The following is a 22,906-nucleotide window of genomic DNA, read 5'->3' as shown; positions in this document are numbered from 1 at the left end:
TTCAGGAAGGAATCCGCGCTGCAGCGAGAGACTGGAGCGGACACCCCGACACTGAGGAGGACTCTGTCAGTCAGTCCAATTAGCGCAGGAGAACAGTGACACCAGGTCTGCAATCAGTGCGGTGTCCACCGTTCACCGGCATGGGTTGGAGATTTCAAGACCATTCAGCTGTGTCATTTTTGCAAACTGGATAATCAAATTCTTCTCCGGGCCCCCAGACTTCTTGCCAAACTGCTTTTGGCTAATGAACACAGGAACACACTGGATGTCTTATGTAATGTATTTGAAATTGTAATTAAAAGCTCATTATTCCAGACATTCACTGAGCTAATGCCGCCGCTGCCCCGTTCACATGTTCTCATTAGCATGATGTTGTGATCCCAGAGTTTTCCTGAGCATAAAGCTGGCATGGCCTTTATGGAGCTGCTGAGTATAATGACCATAGTGCACGTTCTTTGTTCTTCAAGGGCCACCCCCCCCCCCACAAAAACAGCACATCAGTGTTCTGTTCCGCTTGGTGCTTTTCACAATTCAAAATCATGAGATTTGGTCTCATAATTTTAAATTATGATCCTTGTTTCTTGTGATTGGAGAATAGAATATGCACTATGTGTTTTTTTTACAGCTCCTTCTTATGTCATTTGCCCTGCAGGGCGTCAGTAATTTCTGCTGAGACGGTCCTGTGACCGGTTCCTCTATTCTTTTGTCGCTGCTGAAGTTTATCTGGTCCGACAATAAGAGCATGCAACAGTCTGTTGCTTTATGTGGGGCATGAACTCAATCACAAAGACACGCACGCATGCACACACACACACACACACACACACACACACACATATATATACACACACTGGGCAAATGATAATTACATACATTCAGAGACCGTGTGAAAGCTGAGTAAACCTTGCAGGTTTATGCTGTGGCGTTCACACTTATAGCTGGAGAAAAGCTGAAAAAGTGTTACTTGGATTCAGCTACTTGTTTTGTATTTAAAAAAAAAATCTACTTGCTTCTTAATATTACTTTGTTTCTCCACTAAAGTGTCCTTGAGAAGTTTTATTATTTTAATTTGCTTGTGGGGGAAAAAAAACTTTCAGGCAAAAAAAGCTCAAATTGTCTTTTATGTGTTTTGTTTCAGCTCGAAAAGCAAACATGTGCAACCAATAATGTGATATTAAAGCTCTGCATCTAAACAAAACACATTTTACATTCCATGAAAAGCCAAGAATAAAGAGCTGTGTTCATTAGATTCATCCACTTCCGTCAGGGAGTCCCTGCAGCCTCAAAATGAAACTATGGACATTTTCACCACAGAGGCTCATGACTTCCTCTTCGATTGAAGAATTCACAGGATTATTACTTGTTAAATTAAGATTCTCAAATACACTGAAATGTATATATCTTCCCTGTTTATTCCTTACATAATCTAGCTTTAAAAACATGGTGGAAAATGAACAATTCAATAATAAAAGGAAGACTGCCTCGACTCAAGGTTTACTGAATTTAGAACCTCTTAATTTTTCTCATTGTTATTTGTATGCAAAATATCATAAAATCCCACATTAATTCTTTGCCAGTTCCTTTTGTACATGCATGACGTAGAAATCAGCCTCGTCAGATTCTGTTAATGCATGTTTCAACTTATCCTCTGCAGGATCTGAATCCTCAGTTCACAAACAAACAGAACATGTGAAAGTCAGACCAGCCTTAAGCTGTAAATTTAAAGCTTCATCTAAAGATATCCTATATACACCAGTTAATTTTGAACTGTTTTGCACGTGATATTCTTCAGGCAACAGTGTAGGTAAGGCTTTCCAAATAAATGGAGGTATTGGAAATGACAGGAGCTCATCTGAAAACCGCCAGAATCCAGAATGACGACCCTGTATTCACCAGGACAAATGGCATGAAGGTTGGTCTTAATACATATTTTTCTCCAGCTTCTCTCTGCTGTCAGTGGCTTCAAGTGTAGCCGGATGAATGATGTTGTGTTTGACATAAAGCCTGTGCAAAAGGACACAGGAGGGTACATAGCAGTGTTTCTCACCTTGGCTGCTCATGGGACACCACTAAGTCCCGATATAAGGAGGGATGTGATTTATCTGGGATGGGAAACCCAAGGATAGAGCCAGATGGAGAGAACAGGGTGCCATCATTCATGAAGAAATATGAAGTCAGATATTCAAGCCTGTGGAGACTCCATCAGTCTGAGACTGGACGCCTACACGAGATAGCAGCCTGATTGTCAAATAAGAGGGTCGCACGTTAGATTACATAATTATTGTCATGAATGGAGAGAGGAAGAAACTTGGACCTCACATGCCTGTCATTGAGAAAGAGTGCTGTTTCTATGAATAGAGCCAGCTGTGGGAGAGAGCTGTCTGGAAAAATAAATATAAAAACATTTCAGAATCGACTGAAGGAACGATTTTTCCTCTCTCTCTTGGCGCTTTCTGGCGTTTATTGCGCACTTTCGCCAAACATCCATGATTTATTTAAAGCAGATGACAGGTCCGGACCACCTTTTCGCCACTTATTTGCGCCTCTCACCTGCATTCCTCAGCTTTTTGTTCCTGTACACGGACAGGATCACGAGGACGTTGCCCAGGATGTCAACCACGATGGTGAAGATCAGCACGCTGGCCAGCGCAGTGGACACTCCGGGAGAGGACGCGCTCAGCCCGCCGCCGCTCTCATTCCGCGAATAGTTCGACCCGTTCACCTCCTCCACCTCTAGATCCATCTCCACTCAGGATGCGGCATCCATGGTGGGGACACTCCAAAAAAACAAACAAAAAAAAAAATTAAAAAAAATAAATAAACAAAAGGAGATATTCAAAAATCCAGAAGGACTTCAGAAGGAGAGAGTCTTGAACTTCTTGGGGAGCGAAGCCTCACTCCTCCGCCTGTGGAGCAGCGGGAGGACGCGAGCCCTGTCATGGTCGGAGGAAGAGAATTGCACTTTACGCACGCGGAGACGCGACGGAGAACAATGTCTAAAATGAAAAAGATGTGAAAATCTCGAATTTCACAGCGGTCCTCCTCGTGAGCCGCCGAAGCTCCCGCCGCGCGCCGCTCCATTCTGACAGGAGCGCTCGTCCACGGGGCATGTGAGCGCTCTCCTGTGCGTAATGGAAATGCGAGGATGCGAGGCTCACACACTCTGGGCAAAGAGTCTCCTGTTGGTCCCGAGAGCTCTGATGAACACACTTATTCTGCTCAGCTTTGCATGCAGACAGTAACAGACCGAAGCGTAGAAATTGGTCAGGTTTGAGAGTGCGAGCTGTCTGGAACTATAAATAACCTTGCGTGCGTGCAGAGCCCCCCTCACCGGACTACACTCTTTTAACATCTCATGATCGGAGTCCGTGTGGGGTTGTGGGGGGGAATCGTGGCAAGGAGAGTGTAAAGCTTTTACAAAGCTCTGCTGTTCACGATTGTGGCGTTAAGAACTTGTCACAGTTGGCTGTGTGACCAATCTTTATTAAAAACAAGGAGCCTCTTTTGCGCAAGAGGATGGCGCCTTCATGTGACCAATAATGACTCTCACAGTGAAAAACGAGCCCATAAAATAAAGAAGGGGAAAGCAAAGGATAATGTGTTACAACTAAGAGAACATTATTCGAGATTTTGCATTTCTGGTATGATGTCAATCTCTATAATCATTTCATCTGGCACTTCTGAACTTACAAAGCACAAAGATTTTTTTAAATATGAAACATATTGAAAGAGGTCAGGTTGAATTAACTCGTCATTTGTAGAAAGTTTTCCTTCATTGAGCCAGCTGGCGGTGAGAGGAATGATGTCAATGGTCTCACCAAAACTCACATCTTGATTGATCTGACTGAGGTAACCCAAAACCCAGACACTGAGTTTACAAGAAGCCTGGGGAGGCTATATATTTTTAAGGAGGTATTAAGATTTTACAAGCTGACACGTGAGAAGTTTGGCAACGATTTATGCAATCTGAAACGAATCAGCATACTTTATCTTAAATGAAAGCTGGAGCTGATTGAATTTACTCTAACAACCGTTACAGGGTGTCTTTTTATTTATTTATTTATTTATTTATTTATTTATTTATTTATTTATTTATTTATTTAGGTTTTTTGTTTTTTTTTTTTGTTTTGTTTTTTTGTTTTGTCTGATCTGGAGTAGAGGTGGCCCAAATAATGTCTTTGGTTTGAGTGGATCTTTAAGTGCAGAGTTTGCATGTTCTTCCCAAAGGTGGTGGATTCTCTCTGAATACTCCACTATCAATACAAAAAAAAAAAAAAGCACTTGCAGTTGATTGGTTCCTCTTGTATTTCCGTGTGATGGACATTTTGACCTTTCCAAGACCCTGAAATCAGCTCGCCCTGAAACCAGAAGAGATGAAGGGAGGGAAAGAGCTGCAGTTCCCACCCTGGCACCAATGGGAGGCTTTGCGTATGTCAAAGGGAAGAATGCAAACTACACATGGCAAGGAAATTTAGCAGGGATTTTATTCTGTGTGTTTGACTTCACAGAAATCTTTTGAAAAATAAGATTAAGGGCCCACTGCCTTTCAAAGAGGGAACTGAGGGGAATCAAGCTGACTGATCTGATGAAAATCTTCAGAATGTTCTGCATCATATGAGCACAACGCCGTGATCATATGACATGCATTGACAGCCTTAGTACCTGGGACATGTCAACTTTTCAGTTACTATTCGTGTAAGCTGCACAGGTCTATTGAGCCAACGCTTAGCTTCAGCTTCCACCAAACAGGAGCCGCATGAACCATAAACATCACTGGATTCATTGTGATGCAAAGCAGAAGAAACACTGACACTGATGAGATGCAGGCCTTCTTCATTAGAAATCATCTGAATTTACAGCTTTGGTATTGGTTTCAGGGTTGGTATCATTCTTTATAGGGAGAGTAATCAGATTGTGTTTATTGTACGCCTGACCACTGGAAATGATGTCCTGTGATGTCCTTGCTGTGGTTTCAGAAAGCCACGGGGGAGGGAGAGTGGGCCTGTTGCAGCAGTGAGAGAAGACAAGGTTAAAGGCGACAGAGGGCTGGCATGTTTTTATTAGTGCTATAAAACCCCGTGGCTGTATCTAAGCATTCTTATGTCGTGTTTGTCATGTGTACGTTTACATTAGTTTGTCTCTCCGTTGATATATATATAAGAAAAAAATGTGTACATATATTTGTTTTTGTTTTCGTGTTTTGGATGGATTTAGACTGATATAACAGGACAGTTTGATCAGATTGCCTTTGGTGAGTGAAGACTGAATGTTTGCTCCACTTCGGACGAGAGTCTGACCACGGGGACCATTTTTTAAAACGCATATTCATTTTTATTTCCATCTTTCTTTCAACAAGCAACAGGAGAAAAAGAAAGCCAAAAAAAGTGTATGCCGTAGGATGTGTGCCAAGACAAACAGGCTAATGACTCGAGATGGCATTTCTATGTTGATTTATTGCTTTTACATCAGTGACTCAAGTTACTACAGCTGCCCTCCCATTCCCTCTTGAAACTGCACCCCTGATATCAGATGTAAACACAAGGTTAAATTATTTAAGCCTACAACTGCACAACAGGGTAGTGGTTAGCGCCCTGGCATCAAATCTGGACTCCAGGCCTTTCTGTACTGGGTTTTCATGTTTTTCCTGCATGTTGCTATAGGTGTTTTCTGGATTCCTCCCACTTTTCTGACCCATACGCGTTTGGTTTTTGAGTGTGAATTATGAAATAGTTTTTCAGTGTCACCCCCCCCAAAGACGCACACACACAAACACACACTCACACCCTTTTTTCTGCAAGATGTAAACAGGTCTGTGCATGGTCCGTGTGTTTGACAGGGGGATGTCACGGGTTGCCTGTTTCAAATCTCACTGAAAGGCCGCTGAGCCAGACGTCACTGCAGTCACAACTTAAACCAATCACCTGAGAAAGAATTAAACTGTCTTGTCATGCGACCAAAGGAAGACAGAGTCTGGCCATTTCATGTAGTATTTATTATGATGATGTTTTGTCAGATACCACATGGTGGTGTAGTGGTTCGTTTCCTCCGTGCATATGTAGATTTCCTCTTTGCACTCAAGGTTTCCTCCTCCAATCCAAAGAGATCCTAAGTTTTTTCGATGGTAGGAATAATAAAAAATGTGAAGCTGTGCAGTGGTGACGACCCGATGCCAGTGGTGTCTGAGCATCCTGTCAAAAGCCTGGGCAGATGGTATAATGCCAGCCTCAGGGGCAAAGACCAAGAAGAGCAAAAGGCAGGACATCATCAAAGAGCTGGAGATCATCAACAAGACCCCTCTGCCAGGGAGGCTCAAGCTGTGCTGTCTGCAATATGGACTTCTCCCTCAGGTAATGTGGCCACTCTCAGTCTACGAGGTCCCAATAACAACTGAGGAGAAAATAGAGTAAATCATGACTTCTTATGTGAAGAAATGGCTCGGGGTCCCACACTGTCTGACTAACTTCAGTCTCTATGGCAAAGGGTTCCTTGAATTGCCTCTTACGAGTGTCACTGGAGAGTGTAAGTGCTCCAAGGTGAGACTCCAGATGGCTTTAAAGGACTCCAGAGACCAGATCATCAGCAATCCTGCATCTCCTCTACTAACTGGATGGAAATGGACACCGTCCGAGGCGGTGCTCAGGCCGTCAGCCCTGAGGCACAACAGCACTGTAGGGCATGCCCAGCAGGGACGAGGAGGCTTTGGCCTGACAGCAAGTAAACCAACCGAGTGTTAGGTCTCAACATCAGAGAGGGGGAAAATGATGGTCAAGAGGAGGCTGAAAACCGCCGAAGGCTGTCTCTCTTGTCAAGGAGGCAGTAGGACCTGGAGAGGAGGAGGTTCAGCTGGAGGGACCTCTGGGAGACAGAGGAATGCAACGTCAGCTTCATCATCAGAGCTACAAATGATGTGCTTCAGAAGTGCTCCAGAAAAACCTCCATCAGTGGTATGATGAGGACCCAACCTGTGCTCTCCGTCCACAAACACATCCTGACCACAGACAACTAGATCAGTCTCTGAATGGAAAGACGCAGCCAGTGAATATAGACCAAGCGGAAGAACCCTGGCTGGGCTCAACAATCAACAACAACAACATAACGTACTCAATATTCCCCCCCAACCCCATCCCCTACTTGAGCACCAGGTCAAGGTATGCAGTCACCCTGAGTGACTCAGGGAAGACGACTCCTCTGCATAGTCCTGTGGGTTGTTTATCTTAAAAACTCGGCGATCACCATGATTGATTGACAACGGGACATAAGTGCAGGGTTGATCACCCTGTAGCTGGCCACCTTCAATGAAGGTGTCTAAATCATGGTCTAAGTAGTAAAAAGCTGAAACACCCCCTGATTCAAGGGTATGATGACTATGATGACTCCTCCAGGGATTTACATCCTTTGTATAACTGAGATAAAGCTCCCACGCCACTTTCAATGTCAAAGCAAGCCTCATGTGAATAAATCTATTGGCACTAAAGACAATTTTCCATCACGTCTCGTGTTCATTGGTTCTTATGATGACCACTGAAAAAAAATGGCCAGTGAACACTTAGAACATTGGGTGTGAGGAATGGTGCCTTTACTAAGTGACGCAACTTTTTAGAAGAATTATTAATGTGTTCATTCATGTAAATCTAGATCTTTGAAGTTATTTTTGAGATTCACTGGGTTTATTTTTATTGTCTGAAATAGTTTTGATTCATGGGAAACGTATTTGTGGGTTGTAGTTATGAAAAGCAGTGTAACTCCCTGTTTGTGTTTAGCACCAAAGTCAAATAATCAAATACTACACATCTCAGCATTATCCTTCAGCTTGACTGATATTCAAAGTGCAGCGACATCTGCCATAAATTCTGCCCTTACAAAGGTAGTAATGCTCAACTTTCCTAAAGAACTTGAAGGGTGTTTTAATCATTTTCACTTTCAACATTGTAATTACATGTTTGGGGTTTTTGGTGTTGAGGTGAAACGCATCACATGAACATGTGTTCAGAAAAAAATCAGAATGCAACAAACATTCAATCCCCTGGAAAGTGCTTCATGAAGCATCCTTTCTGAGAAAGAGAATCCGTGTCAGAGGTGAACAGTTATTTTCCTCCCTGCAGAGAGAAGTAGGAGAAGGAAATGAGACATAATAAAACAAGAGCATGTTTGTGAGGCAAGAAATCAGGAACGTGCTCCTCCAGAAGGGAATATAGATGCAGAAGTGTACAAAAATAGATCACAGACACAAGAAAGAATAATGCAGTTTGTGAAGTGCAGTAGCGACAGAGATGCATGCATCTATCCGTCTTTCATGCTGCCACATGCAACTCGATCACAGCTGACTTATGGGTGAGGCAGGTTACTTCCTTGACAGACGGCCTGACCATCACATGAAAAATACAAAGAGACAACCACGTACATTCGAATATCGCCGATTTTGTGCCATCAATTAACCCAGCGCTTGGTTTTTGAACTGCCGCATGAAGCCAGAGTACTGAGAAAAGTGGGAGACAATGACGAAAGCTCTGAAAGGCCCCTGAGTTCACACTCGAACCAGAGACATTATCATTGTGAGGCAACAGTGCAAACCAGTGCACATTCACACAGCCCTTCGTTAGTGCTGGAGGGCTCGGAAAAGAGGCTCAGCACAGCAGAAGTTTGGGCCTGTAGCAGAACACTCCAAAGATGGTTCAGAGTCATCTGAACAAGCTTAAACTCTGAGCTTAGACACATTCGTCCTGATCTTTAAAGTAAAGAGGACGTCTGTCCTCGGAAACCAAAGCGGTCGCTGGTTTTACCAGAAGAGCCTGACAGCTGAAAACTCATCCCCCAACTGTGCAGTGGAAAGTTTCAAAGCCACAAATAAGTTTCAACTCCGAAAACAAATACATCCTTTGCAGCGTGAGACAAGAAACCTCTCAGTGTTGCCTGTCAATGAAGACTTTTTTCATGGCAGGATGATGGGAGGGGAGCGTGTGTGCTGGAAAGTCAATACTTACGATTGATAAAAATCAAAGAATTTGTAGGAACTGTTGATGACATCCATTCCCAAAAGTTGAGACAGTCTCCTGCTTATACAGTGAAAGGACATCCCTCAGTAGATGTCGCTAGGAATTGCAGATTCAAGCTTTTTAGTTCCACAAAATCTCCCAAACCTCCCGACTGAAAACTAACAGTGTGTAGAGAATTGACTCATGGTCTGATCTACTTTATTGGTTTCCAGAAAACAGATTTTAATTGCGTCTGAAACATCAGAGAAATATGATTCTATTTCCTCTTCTGCCATTTCAAAAGGACTTGCTGAAAGCATGGGTTAAACTCAGATGTATTTAAGAGTTATTTCTTCATACCAGGTACAGGGAATCAAACCTTTATTTGTGTCTCCCAGTCAGGTTGCTGTGACACACGAGCTAAGCCGTGTGGGTCTGTCTGATGATGGATTCACTCATTGAAGTTCATCTGAAGTCTCAACAGTTAAGTGGCCACATTAAAAAAAAAAAACAAAAAAAAGCATGATTAAGTCCATCAGTCATCATTAAAGTTTGATTTTCTAAACTGAGTGACAGCAGCTTTTCAGCTTTTAATTGTAGCTGCATTATTGGTTCGACATAGTAATCAGTTAATCGGACGTTGATGCTCAAAGTGCTGCGATTAAAGTCACGCCATTAAATTTCAGCAGGGTGACTTTCCGGTTGGGTCTGGACCGGTGCGTTGGAGCCCCGCTGCCGTCACGAGATTCTGCTTTGTTGTTGCTCAGCAAGAAACTTCAGCCTATTTCCTCCTCAGGATGCGAGAGGTGCTGCTTCTTGGAGGGGATGCGGGGAAATTGTGCTGAACGAGGCCCGGACCCACTCGGCTGACGCTGGGGAAGGAAACTGCCGTCCGTGTAACAGTCAGGTCGAACGCAGTGCAGAGTCTGCAGATAAGAGCTCCTGCAGCTCCAGGCCCCCCGTTTTCCTTCCATTGTTCCTTTTCAGCAGAAAGTCAGCATTAAGTTGCCAGTTACAGATTTATTTTTTTTCAAAAATGTCTCATGTTGGTCTGACGGTTTGCTACAGCTTCAACCTTGACCTTGAAAACAAATCTGGGAAAAATATTACCTCAAGGTCAGTGGGATCATAAAACAGATCAGATCCAAGTTTCAGCAAGAATTACACTACCAGTCATAGACTTTTTATTAAAATGTCATGGAGAAAAAGACAGGTTCATATTTTACAAGCAAAGTTCATGAATCATATCAGTAATGTTTGATTATCACCCTAAAAATATTGTCTTGACTTTCAAAAAGTGCTGGTATATTGATAGCAGCTATAAAGATGGGCCTGATAAAAGTCTTTTTGCACACTTTCCAATGAAAAAAACTGGATCAAATATGATACTGGATGTACTTTCCTTCATAACCTTTAAATTATTACACACGCTGAAGTGGAAAATATTTGTTCAACGATCGCGCTCTCAAAAAAGTGAAGTATGAAACTAGACACACTTTGATCAAACTTATTTCATTTTTATTCATCTTTCCATGTGCAAAAACCTGATCCCTCCTTCTGTGCTTTCCAAAAAAACTTTCCACACTTTTTTCTTTCTCTGAACACACAGTTACAGCCTTCTCTCTACTTACGGTAACAGCTTTCATTGCATAAAATTCAGTACGCGTGTGCCTGTCCCACCTCAGACCTGCACTGCTGTACATTAACAATATGGCTAGAATTGTTCGATTACTTGGACACATAATGTGACAAAAAAGAAAAAAAAAAAAAAAGAAATCTAAGGCACTAGAAGTCATAGATGATGGTCCGCGTATTCTCCTGAAGCGCACATGAAACCCGGACGATGAGACGAAACGTTCACAGCAGGACTCTCTGCTCAGTAAATACATCATAGGGAGTATAAAACAGCTGGAGCGCATGATTCATGTCTTCTTCCCCGCTCGTATTGCAGTCTGTGTAACAGCTTCATCACAGTTCTGAGCATGAAGAGCGAAATGTCCGTCTCCAGGTATAAAAAAAAAAAAAAAAAAGGAAATCGGATAGGCACAATAACATCCTGGCTGGGGGTCGAGATCCACGTCCAGCGGAGCCTGAGAGGGGTCAACGGGGGTCACCTGCTCGCCTGCGTCAGAGCATCACGGCCGATACGTTTTGATCACGTCTTTGATCGGCCTCCTGCAGATGGGGCAGCAGGCATTGATCTGTCTCTTCAGCTTCACCCCGCAGTCGTTGCACAGACACATGTGTCCGCAGGTGTAGATCACCGTGTCCACCTCCTGGTCGAAGCAGATGGTGCATTCTCCGTTTTTCCCAGCAGGGGGCAGCTCCGAGGCAGACAGAGAGGGAGAGGTGGGAGGACTGAGGGGGGAGCTGGGGGCAGTCACTGGAGGAGGGAGGAGGAGGAGGAGGAGGAGAGGAAACGCATGTGAGAGAATCCAACGGGCCAGAAGTGAGAGCACAAATACAAACCGCTCCGTGTCTGAGGTTTCAGTCACTGGTGTGTTTTGAGTCTTTGTCATTAACAATGTCAATACTATCGCCATCAAACGTTTATGACCTGAGAGCAGCACCTGGAGTTCATGTCTTTGAAAACTTACTTTCAACTGAATGTAATTTTATAACATTTTATTCAGTAGGAAGTTTTTTTTGTTTTGTTCTGTTTTTGTTTTTGTTTATTTGTGGATTTTCTATTACGGTACTCCCTTTGGAGTACCGTATTTTAACTTTCCACGCTTCCTTGAGTTTTTCCTCATGAATACGTTTTAACCTCAGGGGGGCTCCAACACATCACACATGCCAGTGACAATATGGAGCGATGGTTGTGGGTTTTTTATTTTATTTTCAATATTAAATGGTAAATTCTTATAATTACATAGAGCTTTTCACACTGCTACAGCAGAGCCCAAAGTGCAAATAATATTCTAGTCATTTTACTTTTATATAAAGTCATTATATTTCATCATCATGCTTTGTTAAAAAAAAAACCTCGAGTTTACTATTAATAAACAACTTAAAACACCCCAAACTAAACATGGCTCGGTCTGAACCTGCATATATAACTAACTTTTTCCTGCAAAAATGATTGTTTGTTTGTTTGTTACCTCTGGAACGTGTACACTGCTGGATGTGGGAAAGAATGTGTTCTTTTTATGTTTGAAACTTGTCTGAAAGACAACGGAATCAAACATTTTTCACTTTTAACAACTAATATGTTGTAAATGTCTCATTACAAAGTAAAAAAACAAAAAGTTTATGAGAGTTGCAAATTGTTGCAACCTGTTTATTTGCACACTTCAAAAAGCCTCAAAAGTACCTATTACCTGTAATTGTAGAGCACTTTTTCCACTACTATGAAACATCTTAAACATAAAAGTTGTCCTCAAAGGGCTCGAAACATTGTCCCTCAAACGCAGAGCGCATTTCTCTCTCACGAAGCCATCTCACTTCCAAGCCACATGCAGTGGTCTTGTGACGGGCTCGACATAAATGGTGACATTATAGCGTGACGCCAGCAGTCGGACACTTCACTCACCCAGAGAGGACTCGGAGGCGGAGGAGGATCTGTTGACACTGAAGGCCAGGTCCGAGTCGCTGTCATCCGGACTGCTGCTGCTGCTGCTCTGAGACGTCGTTGGGGACGTGGAGGGAGGGCTGGACTGCACGGTTCCTGAAGATAAACACACTTTTTATAAATAAAATGGCAAAACTTCCTGAATGATTCCGCTCATGTGGCGCATTTTAAAGGTGGGACGCAGACAAAGAGTACATTTAGGAGGAGGCGGGGTGATTTCAGCACGCTGTGTCCTTGAGCTGTTTGAAAGTATCACTGGATTGTGAGGCCGACCGGTTCCAGCCAGTCCGATTTGATATGCATATTTCTAGAGGGATATGTAAAGTTGTTTTCACTGGCGGATAATATTTTTGGAGCAGAAACATCTGAAAATGAGGCCTGAGATAAGTGGGAGTTTACAGGAGATGGGAGTGGGACTGAGGGAGTGGGACAGAGGGGTCACAGTTCAGAGCTGAACAGGCTCACGCAGACATAAACTACTTAAATGCATTCTTTCAGTCTGGGAAAAAAGTCATAATTGCGGGGGCGGCCTCGAGTCGACATTTATCATTTCAGTACTGAAAGCAAAACTTTGACATTTGGGAAGCATGCTTACTGTGCTTTATGGCACAGAGCTGAGCACGAAAATCAAAGCTAGTCTCATTCTGTCTGATAAACATGCTCCAGTCAGCAGCTCCACACTTATCTCTGAGCAATGAAAAGGAAATGCATCTCAACCAGAGCTCATCTTGAGTCCGTCAGACTACTATTTGTACTGTTGGTTTGTCACGATGCGTTTGACCTTTCCTTCATTCTTTCATCGGACTCATCTAAAGCTCAGGGTGTTCACCAATTTTGCAACTGATAAAACATCCAACCAACTTCTATAATGCTGTATGCAACTCTTTTGGGACTGTGGGAGAAAACTAATGCAGGTTTCTCATCATTTGATAGATTGTGATCTTAGCTGGTCACTCTGATGTGTGTGACGTGTCCGGGGTTCAGGAGGTTGACGCTGTCACAATGGGGTCCTGGTTTGAATCCACATATGGGCTGTTTGGCGTTTACATTGTGCCTGGACGGGTTTTCTCCAAGAACTTTGCTGCTTACCTTAAATGGTCACTTCAAGCTCGCCAAGATGTGTGCAAACTCCTGTAATTGTTTATTTTTCTGTGTAAGCTGTGTGACGGATCGATGACCTGTCCTGGATCTGTTGGCTCTCACCCTGCGTCGGTAATGAGCTTCAGCCCCAACAAACCCACTCAGAGTGAGTTCATGCTGGATTGCAGGTGGGATGAATTAGAACTAAGATCTCAGTGTGAATTTTACTCGTTTATCCAAGTCAGGGTTGTGGAGCGCCGGAGCTGAGCCGACTGCGGACTGTGACAGACTGTCACACACACTCAAATTCATGGCAATAAACAATTTACAGTAACTATTTAGCCTCAACTACATGTTTGCATTGATGTTTTCAGAATTAAAATTCATGATTAAAATGAATATGGATTTTAAAAAAATGTGTTTCGCAACATATTGAAGGAATCAATCAATGAGTTATGCACAGTTGACCCTGCAGTGAAAGTATATTCCCATTTGCCCATTTGAGAAATGTTGGATTTATCAAGCAGCAGCCAATATAGGCTTAAAACGAATAACAGCTACAGTGGTTGGAGGAATTCTTTCAAACCCCACATCACCACTTTTTAGAAAATGTGTAGCTCCAACTGGCGTTAAGTCAAGTTGCAACACTCCAAGCAAATTACCAGATTTTGTACAACCACCAACAGTTGAACACAACTGTTTTCACATATGAAGTCATTATGTCCAAGACCTGCATGTATTTGTTTGTTTCTTAGTGTTTTCCTAGATGAGACCAATGGTGTCATCTAATTGCAATAATAGCACAAATAAAACTGTAACACTCGAGGAATTTTTGAGCACACAAAGTGCTTAAAAGTCAGGTTTCAGTTTTGAGCATCAGGCCTGTTTTCCACTGAACAGACTTACCGAGTATCCTGAGTCTGTTGATGGCCCCGTGCAGGGTGAAGAAGGCCCACAGGACCTGAGAGGAGTCGACGCACAGCAGCCGGCCTCGTCCCACTCCGTTCACGCCGTGATGCACCTCGCCGCCGGGCAGCAGGCTAAAACTGAGTACGTCTCCAGAGCAAGGCATGGGGAAGCCCCTGTGCACCACCCAGTACTCTTTGCGGTCCAGGAGAACCTCGGGGTCCGCCGGCAGGTCCCCGGCGTGCAGACTGGCCGGGTCGCAGGACGTCAGGCCGAATGACAGAGCGCCGAAATAAGGCAGGCCCAGGTGGCCGACCTCCACGTACAGAGTCTCGCCGACGCGCAGCGGCCGGTCGCTGAACACCAGAGTCCGGCTGCTGTCCAGAAAGTGTATGCAGGCGGCGGAGCGATCCGCCGACAGAATCACGTCGGAGCCGCGGACGGGGTGAAAGTGCAAGTCATTGTCCAGGGGGGACGGGAGGCTCCGGACCACCCTCGGGACGCTGAATCCAGTGGAGGCGGACGAGGACGGCGTGGAGGAGGAGGAGGAGGTGGAGGAGCAGCAGGGGATGAGCTGAGTGTAGTTATTGAGCTGGAGGTTGGCCATCTTGGCGGCGGCGGCCTGGTTGTTCTCCAGCTGGTTGTTGCTGTAATTGGCGGAGTCGTGGCTACTCTGGGGCAGATAGGCACTCAGACGGGCCGCACTCAGGCAGCTGGATCCCACACTCTCTGCAAACGTGCTGTCTGTGGTGGAAAACACAAAACAGACAAAGCATGTGACTGGGGGATTGAGTCATAGTTGATCCATTCTGTGAATGCTCAGGTCTCTTCTCACATTGCTGTTTTTGTTCCTTTATATCTTATTTTTACGCCAATGACACTGGTATCAATGGATCAATAACCTCTGAGGTCTTATCTGTGATACTCGGGAAGTTTTGGAGTCTTTCTTCTACGTATTGAAGCCATATTGCAAAAGTCTATTAAAAAGTCCACTAAAGTAACTTTCTGATGGTTTATGGATAAATATTTTAAAACTAAACGAGGAAAAGACATCAAATATTCATGAATAAGCAATTGAGAACTATAATAAATACCAGTCAACTGACAACCTCATTTCTGCAAGGCTCACATTAGGAAAAATGACCTGAGGAGCAAAGCTTTCTTTCATTTTGACATCATGAAGACATGAATTTCATTTTCTAAAATGAAGGTAACACGGAAAACGTTGAATTAATGGCCATTGTTTGTGATATTTTTAAACAACAGTAACAGAGTGTGTGCGACTTTTTTGAAATTCCCAGGTGTCTCCTGGTGACGTCCAGCTTTAGATCCACTCTGCCATCAGGTCTGATAACCAAGTCATCATTTATTGCCCTGACGCCTGACTGAGTTAGTGGATCCCATCCAGCACGATCCCCTTCAGAATTACGCACTGGATATAAAATCATTTCACTTTTTCAGGATCATTTATAGATAAAAAACAGCCTAATACAGTTATGTTTTCTTTACGATTGAGGATGTGCGCATTTTCCTCCATCTTTACCTTAAAGTAGTTCATCCCACAGTCACTGACAACAACCAGCTGGTAGGCAAGGGACTGAACAAGTGCTGGATGATTCACGTTGGCACTGAGAGCTAAAGGTACAACCCTGTGTTTGTCTCTTTTTGTGATGTTTATTGTAGAGTTAAATAAACTTTCCATCTTGTGTCATTCGCCAGTTTATTTCATTTCACTTTTCTCTCCTTTCTTTGATAATACAAGTCCTGTAAACAGCCACAGTCTGTATGGAATTCACAGCACGGCTGAATTTTTCAACGTTTCAAAGGTTGACATAAACAAGCCTGGCATTAGTAGTCCTCTGCTGATTTATGATACATTCCCTTATTACTATTTCTAGTGATGCTGGAGCAGCTGAGTGCATTGGCCCCTCACCAAAGCTCCTGGGATCTGCCGTCTTGACCAAACAAGGCCAGAGCTCCTGTCAGACTGAAGATAAACACTCCCAGTGAGTGGGAGAGGGACCCGCAGGGGAGAGGGTGATGGAAATGGACACAGTGTAAAGAGAGAAAGTGACGCCGTGGCAGGAGGAAAGTGTTTAAGAAGAAAGAGGAGAGTGATTATGAGGTTACAGAGCCAGATGAATGGTCGACAGTTGTTTGTTTGGTGGCGAGGGTTTTGTTTTCTCCACAATGGCACGAATCCGTTTCGCCACACAGATCGACGAACGTTTGAGTCATCCGGGGCTGTCCTGCCTGATCCTGAGAAACAGGCCCGCGGCGACGCAGCGCTTTGTAGCACAGCTGCTCTCTGAACTGAAAGCAGCTCCTTAAATTAGCTGTGAATATGTTGACACTATAAAAATATGATCTTGAGGTTTTGGGGTTGTGAAAGCTGTGGCAAAATGCATGACTATAAACGGCTGATGGAGTTGATTTAGGTCAGAGAAAGATCTGTAACTCAGGGCTTTAATGGGTGTTGGCGAGTTTGTTCACTTCAGTTAGAACAAACTTTCCTTGCTCGGCTCCAAAAACCTGGGTGATTAAGGAAGAGCGGAAGCACTCAGACAGTACGGTAGATTTTAATAAAGTGCCTACCCAGAAGTGTGACTTCCTGAGTGATGCCATAGATGTCTATGATGGCCCAGAGCGGACAGCCGATGCTGAGCCCACAGTGGAAGAGGATGGGCTCGCCTTCATTGATGCTGTAGAAAACCCTTCCATGGCGATCAGCCCAGAACGACAACACGTTGTCCTTCAACGCCAGCCTCTCGGGCAGAGCTTTGGCCCAGTACCCGGGCCGCGTCACCAGGTCAGGGCAGGCGTACTTGGGGATGTCGGTCGAAACTAGTTCGCTGGGGTCCAGACTGGTAAAGCCAAAGCGCAGAGCGCCGCTCCACCCGGTGTGCACACCAGTCAAGCGAAGACGCACCTGAGAAACACAAGGTAAATCTCACTTTCATTCCGAGTTCTTCTCAATTTTCAAGTGGGATTAAAAAAAACCAACCTTCTCGTAGAGGTGAACGGGCCGGTGGCTGAACGTGATGCCGTTGCAGAAGCTGTTCTTGCGAGTGGCACGGCGAAGCTGACCGTCCAGCCGGATGTTCTTGCCCTTGGCGTGCGGGTGAAAGCGCGGGGACTCGACGTTGATGCTGACCGGCGGGGCAGAGGTTCTCCTCTCCACACCTGCCCCATTGCTGGGCAGGGTGTAGTACTGCCGACTAGCCACCGGGCGGGGGTGCAGAGTCGCATCTGTGGGTGGAGAAACATCGAGGGGATTCAGAGAGGGGGGGAAAGAAGGCCATTAATGATTCAACTAAGTTGGAGGCTAATGTTGTATGAGAACGGCAGATCTGCTTTTGTGTGACTCAGGCAAGGTCAAAAAAGCAATGTTCGCAGCTGAAAGAACAGATCTGCGCACAATATAACTTGTTTGCAAGTAACCCGTGGCAATTGGTTTTAGAGGGCAGGGGGCAGTTATGTAAAAGAGCCTCGGTCGCTCATTCTGAAACACACAGACACACACACACACACACACGCACACACACTTCCTTTCCCATAATGATTACAAAGCCCCTCTGCTCCTTTCAGCAACCACATAAAATACTCCCCTTTAGCATGTAACCCACATTTACAGTATAAAAAGGCCGACTGTCCCAAATCAGTCTTCACACCACATCCATATGGGACATATTTATATCCCAGAAATAAAACACGGTAAATTTAGATGAAATCCCTGTGCATATATGACTGGGCAACATTAAATAACTCAGTACTGCCCCAAAACTAACATAGAAATGTTCAATGCTAATATTAGGGCCATCACACGGGAAAGAAAACATTTTTTTTTTTTAAATCAGAAAGCCAACAACAGACATGATAAGTCTTCCTCTTATTTATGGGCTACGCACACACACACACAGACACACACACACCCCTGGCCTAAAGCATAAACAAACCCTGAATAGCCCCTTTCATTCCTTCATAGTTATCTTCAGAAGTGGAGAATGAATCACACGGTGCAGAGTCACTATAGAAATACCCAAATGAAAGGCTTAATCTCAATTGATCTCATCTTCACAGGAGTCAATGTCCTACTTGGGAAAAGAATTTGTTGATGAGCCCCGCAGAGCGAATGAAAGAAGATGGAATGAAACAAAACTGGCTGAAAGTCTGCCTAATTGAGTCTCAGATCGCTCCGGTTTAATATTAAAGCTTTACGATGTGTTCATGGTATGGATTGGCTGAAATTCAGAGGGGAAGGCTGAGCTTTCGCGGCTCTCAGGCCACAGTGATTACATTTTCAACAAACACAATAACTCAGTGAAATGGTCCGCAGTACATTTACTAAATTAGGCATTATCACTGATTATATTCTAAACTTTGAAGCGGCAACGAGAACATCTGTAACATCTCAAAGGATGTGCCGCTTTCTCTTCTCCTCTGAAACTGCTGCTTTTGAAAGGACAAAAAAAGAAACATACGTTTGCTGAACGGATTAAGAACGTCGTGGAGCTTTGTCTGTCGACCTTTGGGCTCACAGACTTACACACTGGGAGTGTACTGTAAAAAGACCCATAGCAAAGCCTGATATAGACACTCGTTGGCCATTATTAGATGAAAGGCATAGCCCGACAGGTCATGCAGCGAGAGCCCACATAGCATGCTCAACGTTAGCACCTCTCATGTTTAACCCCTGATAATCTTTAAAACATAGACCCAATGATCCTTTTTAAACCCTAAATGTCACTTAAGAAATGTTTGCGCTACTCTGCACGCAGCTCTCGAATCTTCCAATACTTTGTATGCAGACAAAGGTAATCTTCTTGATAACAGGCCAAAGAAAAAAAAGTTTAACCTGTTTGCTAAGTCAGCAGAGTGTCTTGGATTGAAAGAGACAGTAGCAGAAGATTGCATCATTGCTTGTTTTTCAAACATTATCTAATCTTAGAAAAAAATAATGGACTTATTAACTCCTGTGGTGTAACACAGCAGTGTTTCTTTGCTTCCAAGAATTGTTGCAGCCCTCTACTGTGACCTGCAATTTGCCAAAATCAGTGAGGCCAAACATTGGTGGACACACCCCGTCCCTCCAACACACAGACGCAGAAGCGCTTAATTTCAAAGAAAATGGATGTTTTAAAGATCTAATATAGGTTTTGAAAAACCTCTTAATCGTTGTTGTTGTATTCCGTGCAAATCTAATATTAATTTCTGTCCCTCCGCTGAGTGGATCTAGACCCCACTTCTTCTATAGAATACTCTATTTACTGATTTATTTGTAGTTTGTTCATATGAAAAGCAGATCTAACAACGGTAAGGTCACACCAAGACACTAAGATATCGCAACGTCACCGCACTGGACATCCATCCCTCGCTTTGAAACGTGACGCGGCGGAGGATGATACAGCACATGTACGCTTCCTCCTGCGGTTGGTTTAAGTTTCGCAACAACAATAACATTTGTTGTCATGGCTGGTATAACAATCCTGTTGTTTGGATTATGAATACGACAGAATGTTAAGTAAAGTCTCTGGGTTTTAAAAACAAAATACAGTGTTTTGCTGACCCATCCATCCACCCACACCTCTTCACACAGTCTGTGGCTCCGAAACATGACTTCCCGATCCCTCTGTAATGAAATTGTGAAGGAAAAAGTGCATCTCTGTCTTGGCCTCAACTGTCAAACTGCCACAAATTGCTCTGTTTTCTTTTGCTTGTCTATGTTTTGTGTATTCTGCTGTCAATTTCCAATTTGTGGCCACCAAGCCTGTCCTTCAATCGGATCTGTTACTGGTTTGTATCCCAGACAGTAGGGAGATAATCTGAGCGATGGTAATCTCTTTTCAAGCCCGGATAATCGAGATCCCACTTTCTTTCAAAAATGCCAGACAAAATATACCAGAAAACATAAATAGATTCCAAATACACAATGTGTTTTGGTGAGTAACACTGAACATAATAAACTTTGTTTACGAGACAACTCTTTCTAAAAGTACATGCCACCTTGGAGAATCATACTATTAATTTTAACTATCTGTTGTGACTTTCTGTTCTAATTCTCATGTTGAATCAACAAATTGAAAACATACAGTACGTTATTTCCAGCCTCAGTTTATGTGTAACAGATTCGTTTCAACGTGCAGCTGGAGAAAATACAGATGGTTGGAAGAATTTTGAGGTTTGTAAATGACCTTGAGAGACACATAATATAAGTGAGTCAAAACGAGCCTATTTTGCTCGTGATGAAGAGCAGGTTGATGTTTCGTGATGGTTCAGCAAACCAGGGCGGTGCCAATAAACTTGGATTATGTGGCTGAGAAACTGTGCTGAAGCTGAATTGCAGAAAAAAGCGTAAAAAAAAAAAAAAAAGAAAAGGGGCGGATTACCATAAGAGAAAGGAAAACACACTGTGGCTCATCAGCAACTGATTTTAAGGATCAGCTCAGCTGATTGCTTTTACGCTGCTGTTGTCAAAAGACAGCCAGCTCACAGTATATCTGTGACCGCGAATGAATCAGTTGCTTTAGAAAACACAGCTGGGTGACGGACGCGGAGTCTCTCTGTCTTGTCCCCAATGAATGGAAAAGACCAAATACATACAATCATATGACTGCACAAGACACGCTGTGGTGCCAAGCAGAGCTTTTTAAAATTATGTGCATTCGTCAGAGTTATCTTTGGCCACAGGACGATCAGACGCATGATTTCGTGATTTTTCTTTGTAGGCTTTCAAACGGTAAACTTTTCACCGAGCTGTCAATGAGTCAGTGGAGCTTTTATGTGTCCTATGAGACTTATTTCTCTTTCTATAACATGGCTGTTAACTTGTGGGAACAACAACACTCAATGACATTTCTTGAAGCAGTGTGATCAGCGAGTCTCACATCTTCTCCAGTTTGCCAAAACGAGCAAAAACAAGACTGTACACCATAAGATCACTTATAAAACCCTCCTATATGATATTCAGTAATGATCTCTAACAGACTCAATAAAAGAAGATATCTTATATTAATCCCGTGCTGATGGAAACCATACAGTGCAAGCAGTAGGACCCACGCTGCTCCTGCTCCTCTATGACTAAATGTTCTCAGGCCAAACCCTACGTCAGCTGCTCTGGTGGCAGCAACCACATCTTCTAGCCAGCGAGTGGGTCTGCTGGGGGCGTGGGAGTGTGGCAGACATTAAATCAAAGTGATATGGGGAACTGATTATCAAGTATTGTGCTCTGGGTGTCATGGCAAAGTGGCTCAAAAGTGGGATTCTGAGAGTTGGTAATGACAGCTTTATTCCAAAAACTGGAAGCTGGCAATCATGTTGCATGCAAGAATAAATCACTGGCAATCACTTGAGACACTACTTCATAGAGGAAAAGCGCAGATATTTAAAATTAATGCAGATTATCACTTGAAAACAGTTGCATATTTCAAAAGTGTAAACTTTTGGCTGTGTTGATCTTGTGTGTCTTCATGTTTTTTGAAACAGCTGCCTCTGGTATCAATAGTGAAAGCATTCGTTTGGTTTTTTTTAACTTCATACAAGAACTGCACAAAAAAAAAACACAGGAAATAATCATTCAAGCATCCGATCAGTCACTTAATAAGTAATGGAGCAACGAAAATTTTGAAAACGAGCAAGTATGTAAAAAAAAAAAAAAAAAAAAAAAACGGTTTTGCATGATGAAATATCAGAAGATGAAAAAATAAGCATGCACTTTGTGCTGTAATTCCACATAATTTGGACCATGCTTGTTTTTCAGTAGATCACAAGTTTCCTGTGTTATTCTTTCCTTTTTTTTTTAAGGAAGTGTATAAATGCTGATTCTCAGCAGCCAAACTGATCCATTTGTTGAGGATAATGCTGATAAATGTACCTTTAGACAAATAAAATAATTAAAAAAAAAACTTTTTGGTGAAGATGCTTTTCAGAGTGATCTTTCATCATGTCATCAATAGTGTGATCATTCGAAAAGGTCGCTGAAGAAGAGAAATAAAAGTGAAGAGTGGAGGCGCGCGGCAGGAATCACGCTCAGCTCCCCCGTGATGGGAAGCGCGTCTCCGCGCGCAAGTAGGACAAGACATGTGGATCTGCTCATTACCGAGCCGCAACGGACCGGGCACTTCACAAACAGCTTCACGGAGGAATCAATACACAACGAGTCTCACCCAATAAAGGCTTCGGTGTCGTATTCCCCATTATATCCACAAATTCCTCGCACCGGCTGACAACTTAATTCCGCTGGCAGCGTGTCCCTGTCCATCCATGTATCCTCGGGTTGGCGAGAGTCGGTCTGGAGGGAAGAGCGCCTTCAATTTGCGATGTGCCTCCCCGCCGGAGCACGGACACGCTCCTCTTAATGTCAAGCCCGAGCCGCAGCGAC

The 22,906-nt window shown here is 43.6% G+C and overlaps 2 protein-coding genes and 1 long non-coding RNA gene across 3 annotated transcripts in view; 1 reads left to right on the top strand and 2 right to left on the bottom strand.

Moving 5' to 3' along the window:
- mtnr1c (melatonin receptor 1C) overlaps positions 1-2,743 on the bottom strand; it is a 10,345-nt gene extending 7,602 nt beyond the window's left edge. The window contains exon 1 of the mRNA XM_030107984.1: positions 2,551-2,743. Within this exon, the coding sequence (XP_029963844.1) occupies positions 2,551-2,743 (193 nt within the window). The remainder of the gene's footprint in view (positions 1-2,550) is intronic.
- On the top strand, positions 1,955-22,906 carry LOC115400254 (uncharacterized). The gene is made up of 3 exons (XR_003932787.1): positions 1,955-1,966; positions 10,924-10,928; positions 22,823-22,906. It is a non-coding gene; the product is annotated as an uncharacterized LOC115400254 (long non-coding RNA).
- neurl1b (neuralized E3 ubiquitin protein ligase 1B) lies at positions 10,996-22,886 on the bottom strand. Its single transcript, XM_030107970.1, has 6 exons — positions 22,692-22,886; positions 17,534-17,778; positions 17,125-17,458; positions 14,530-15,273; positions 12,505-12,639; positions 10,996-11,355 (listed from the first exon to the last, which is right to left on the bottom strand). Exons 1-6 carry the CDS (start codon positions 22,720-22,722, stop codon positions 11,108-11,110), a joined length of 1,737 nt encoding a protein of 578 aa, XP_029963830.1. The 5' UTR covers positions 22,723-22,886; the 3' UTR covers positions 10,996-11,107.

Source organism: Salarias fasciatus, chromosome 2, assembly GCF_902148845.1.
Source record: "Salarias fasciatus chromosome 2, fSalaFa1.1, whole genome shotgun sequence".
Classification (NCBI taxonomy): domain Eukaryota; kingdom Metazoa; phylum Chordata; class Actinopteri; order Blenniiformes; family Blenniidae; genus Salarias; species Salarias fasciatus.
This window is presented reverse-complemented; position numbering and strand designations above follow the sequence as displayed.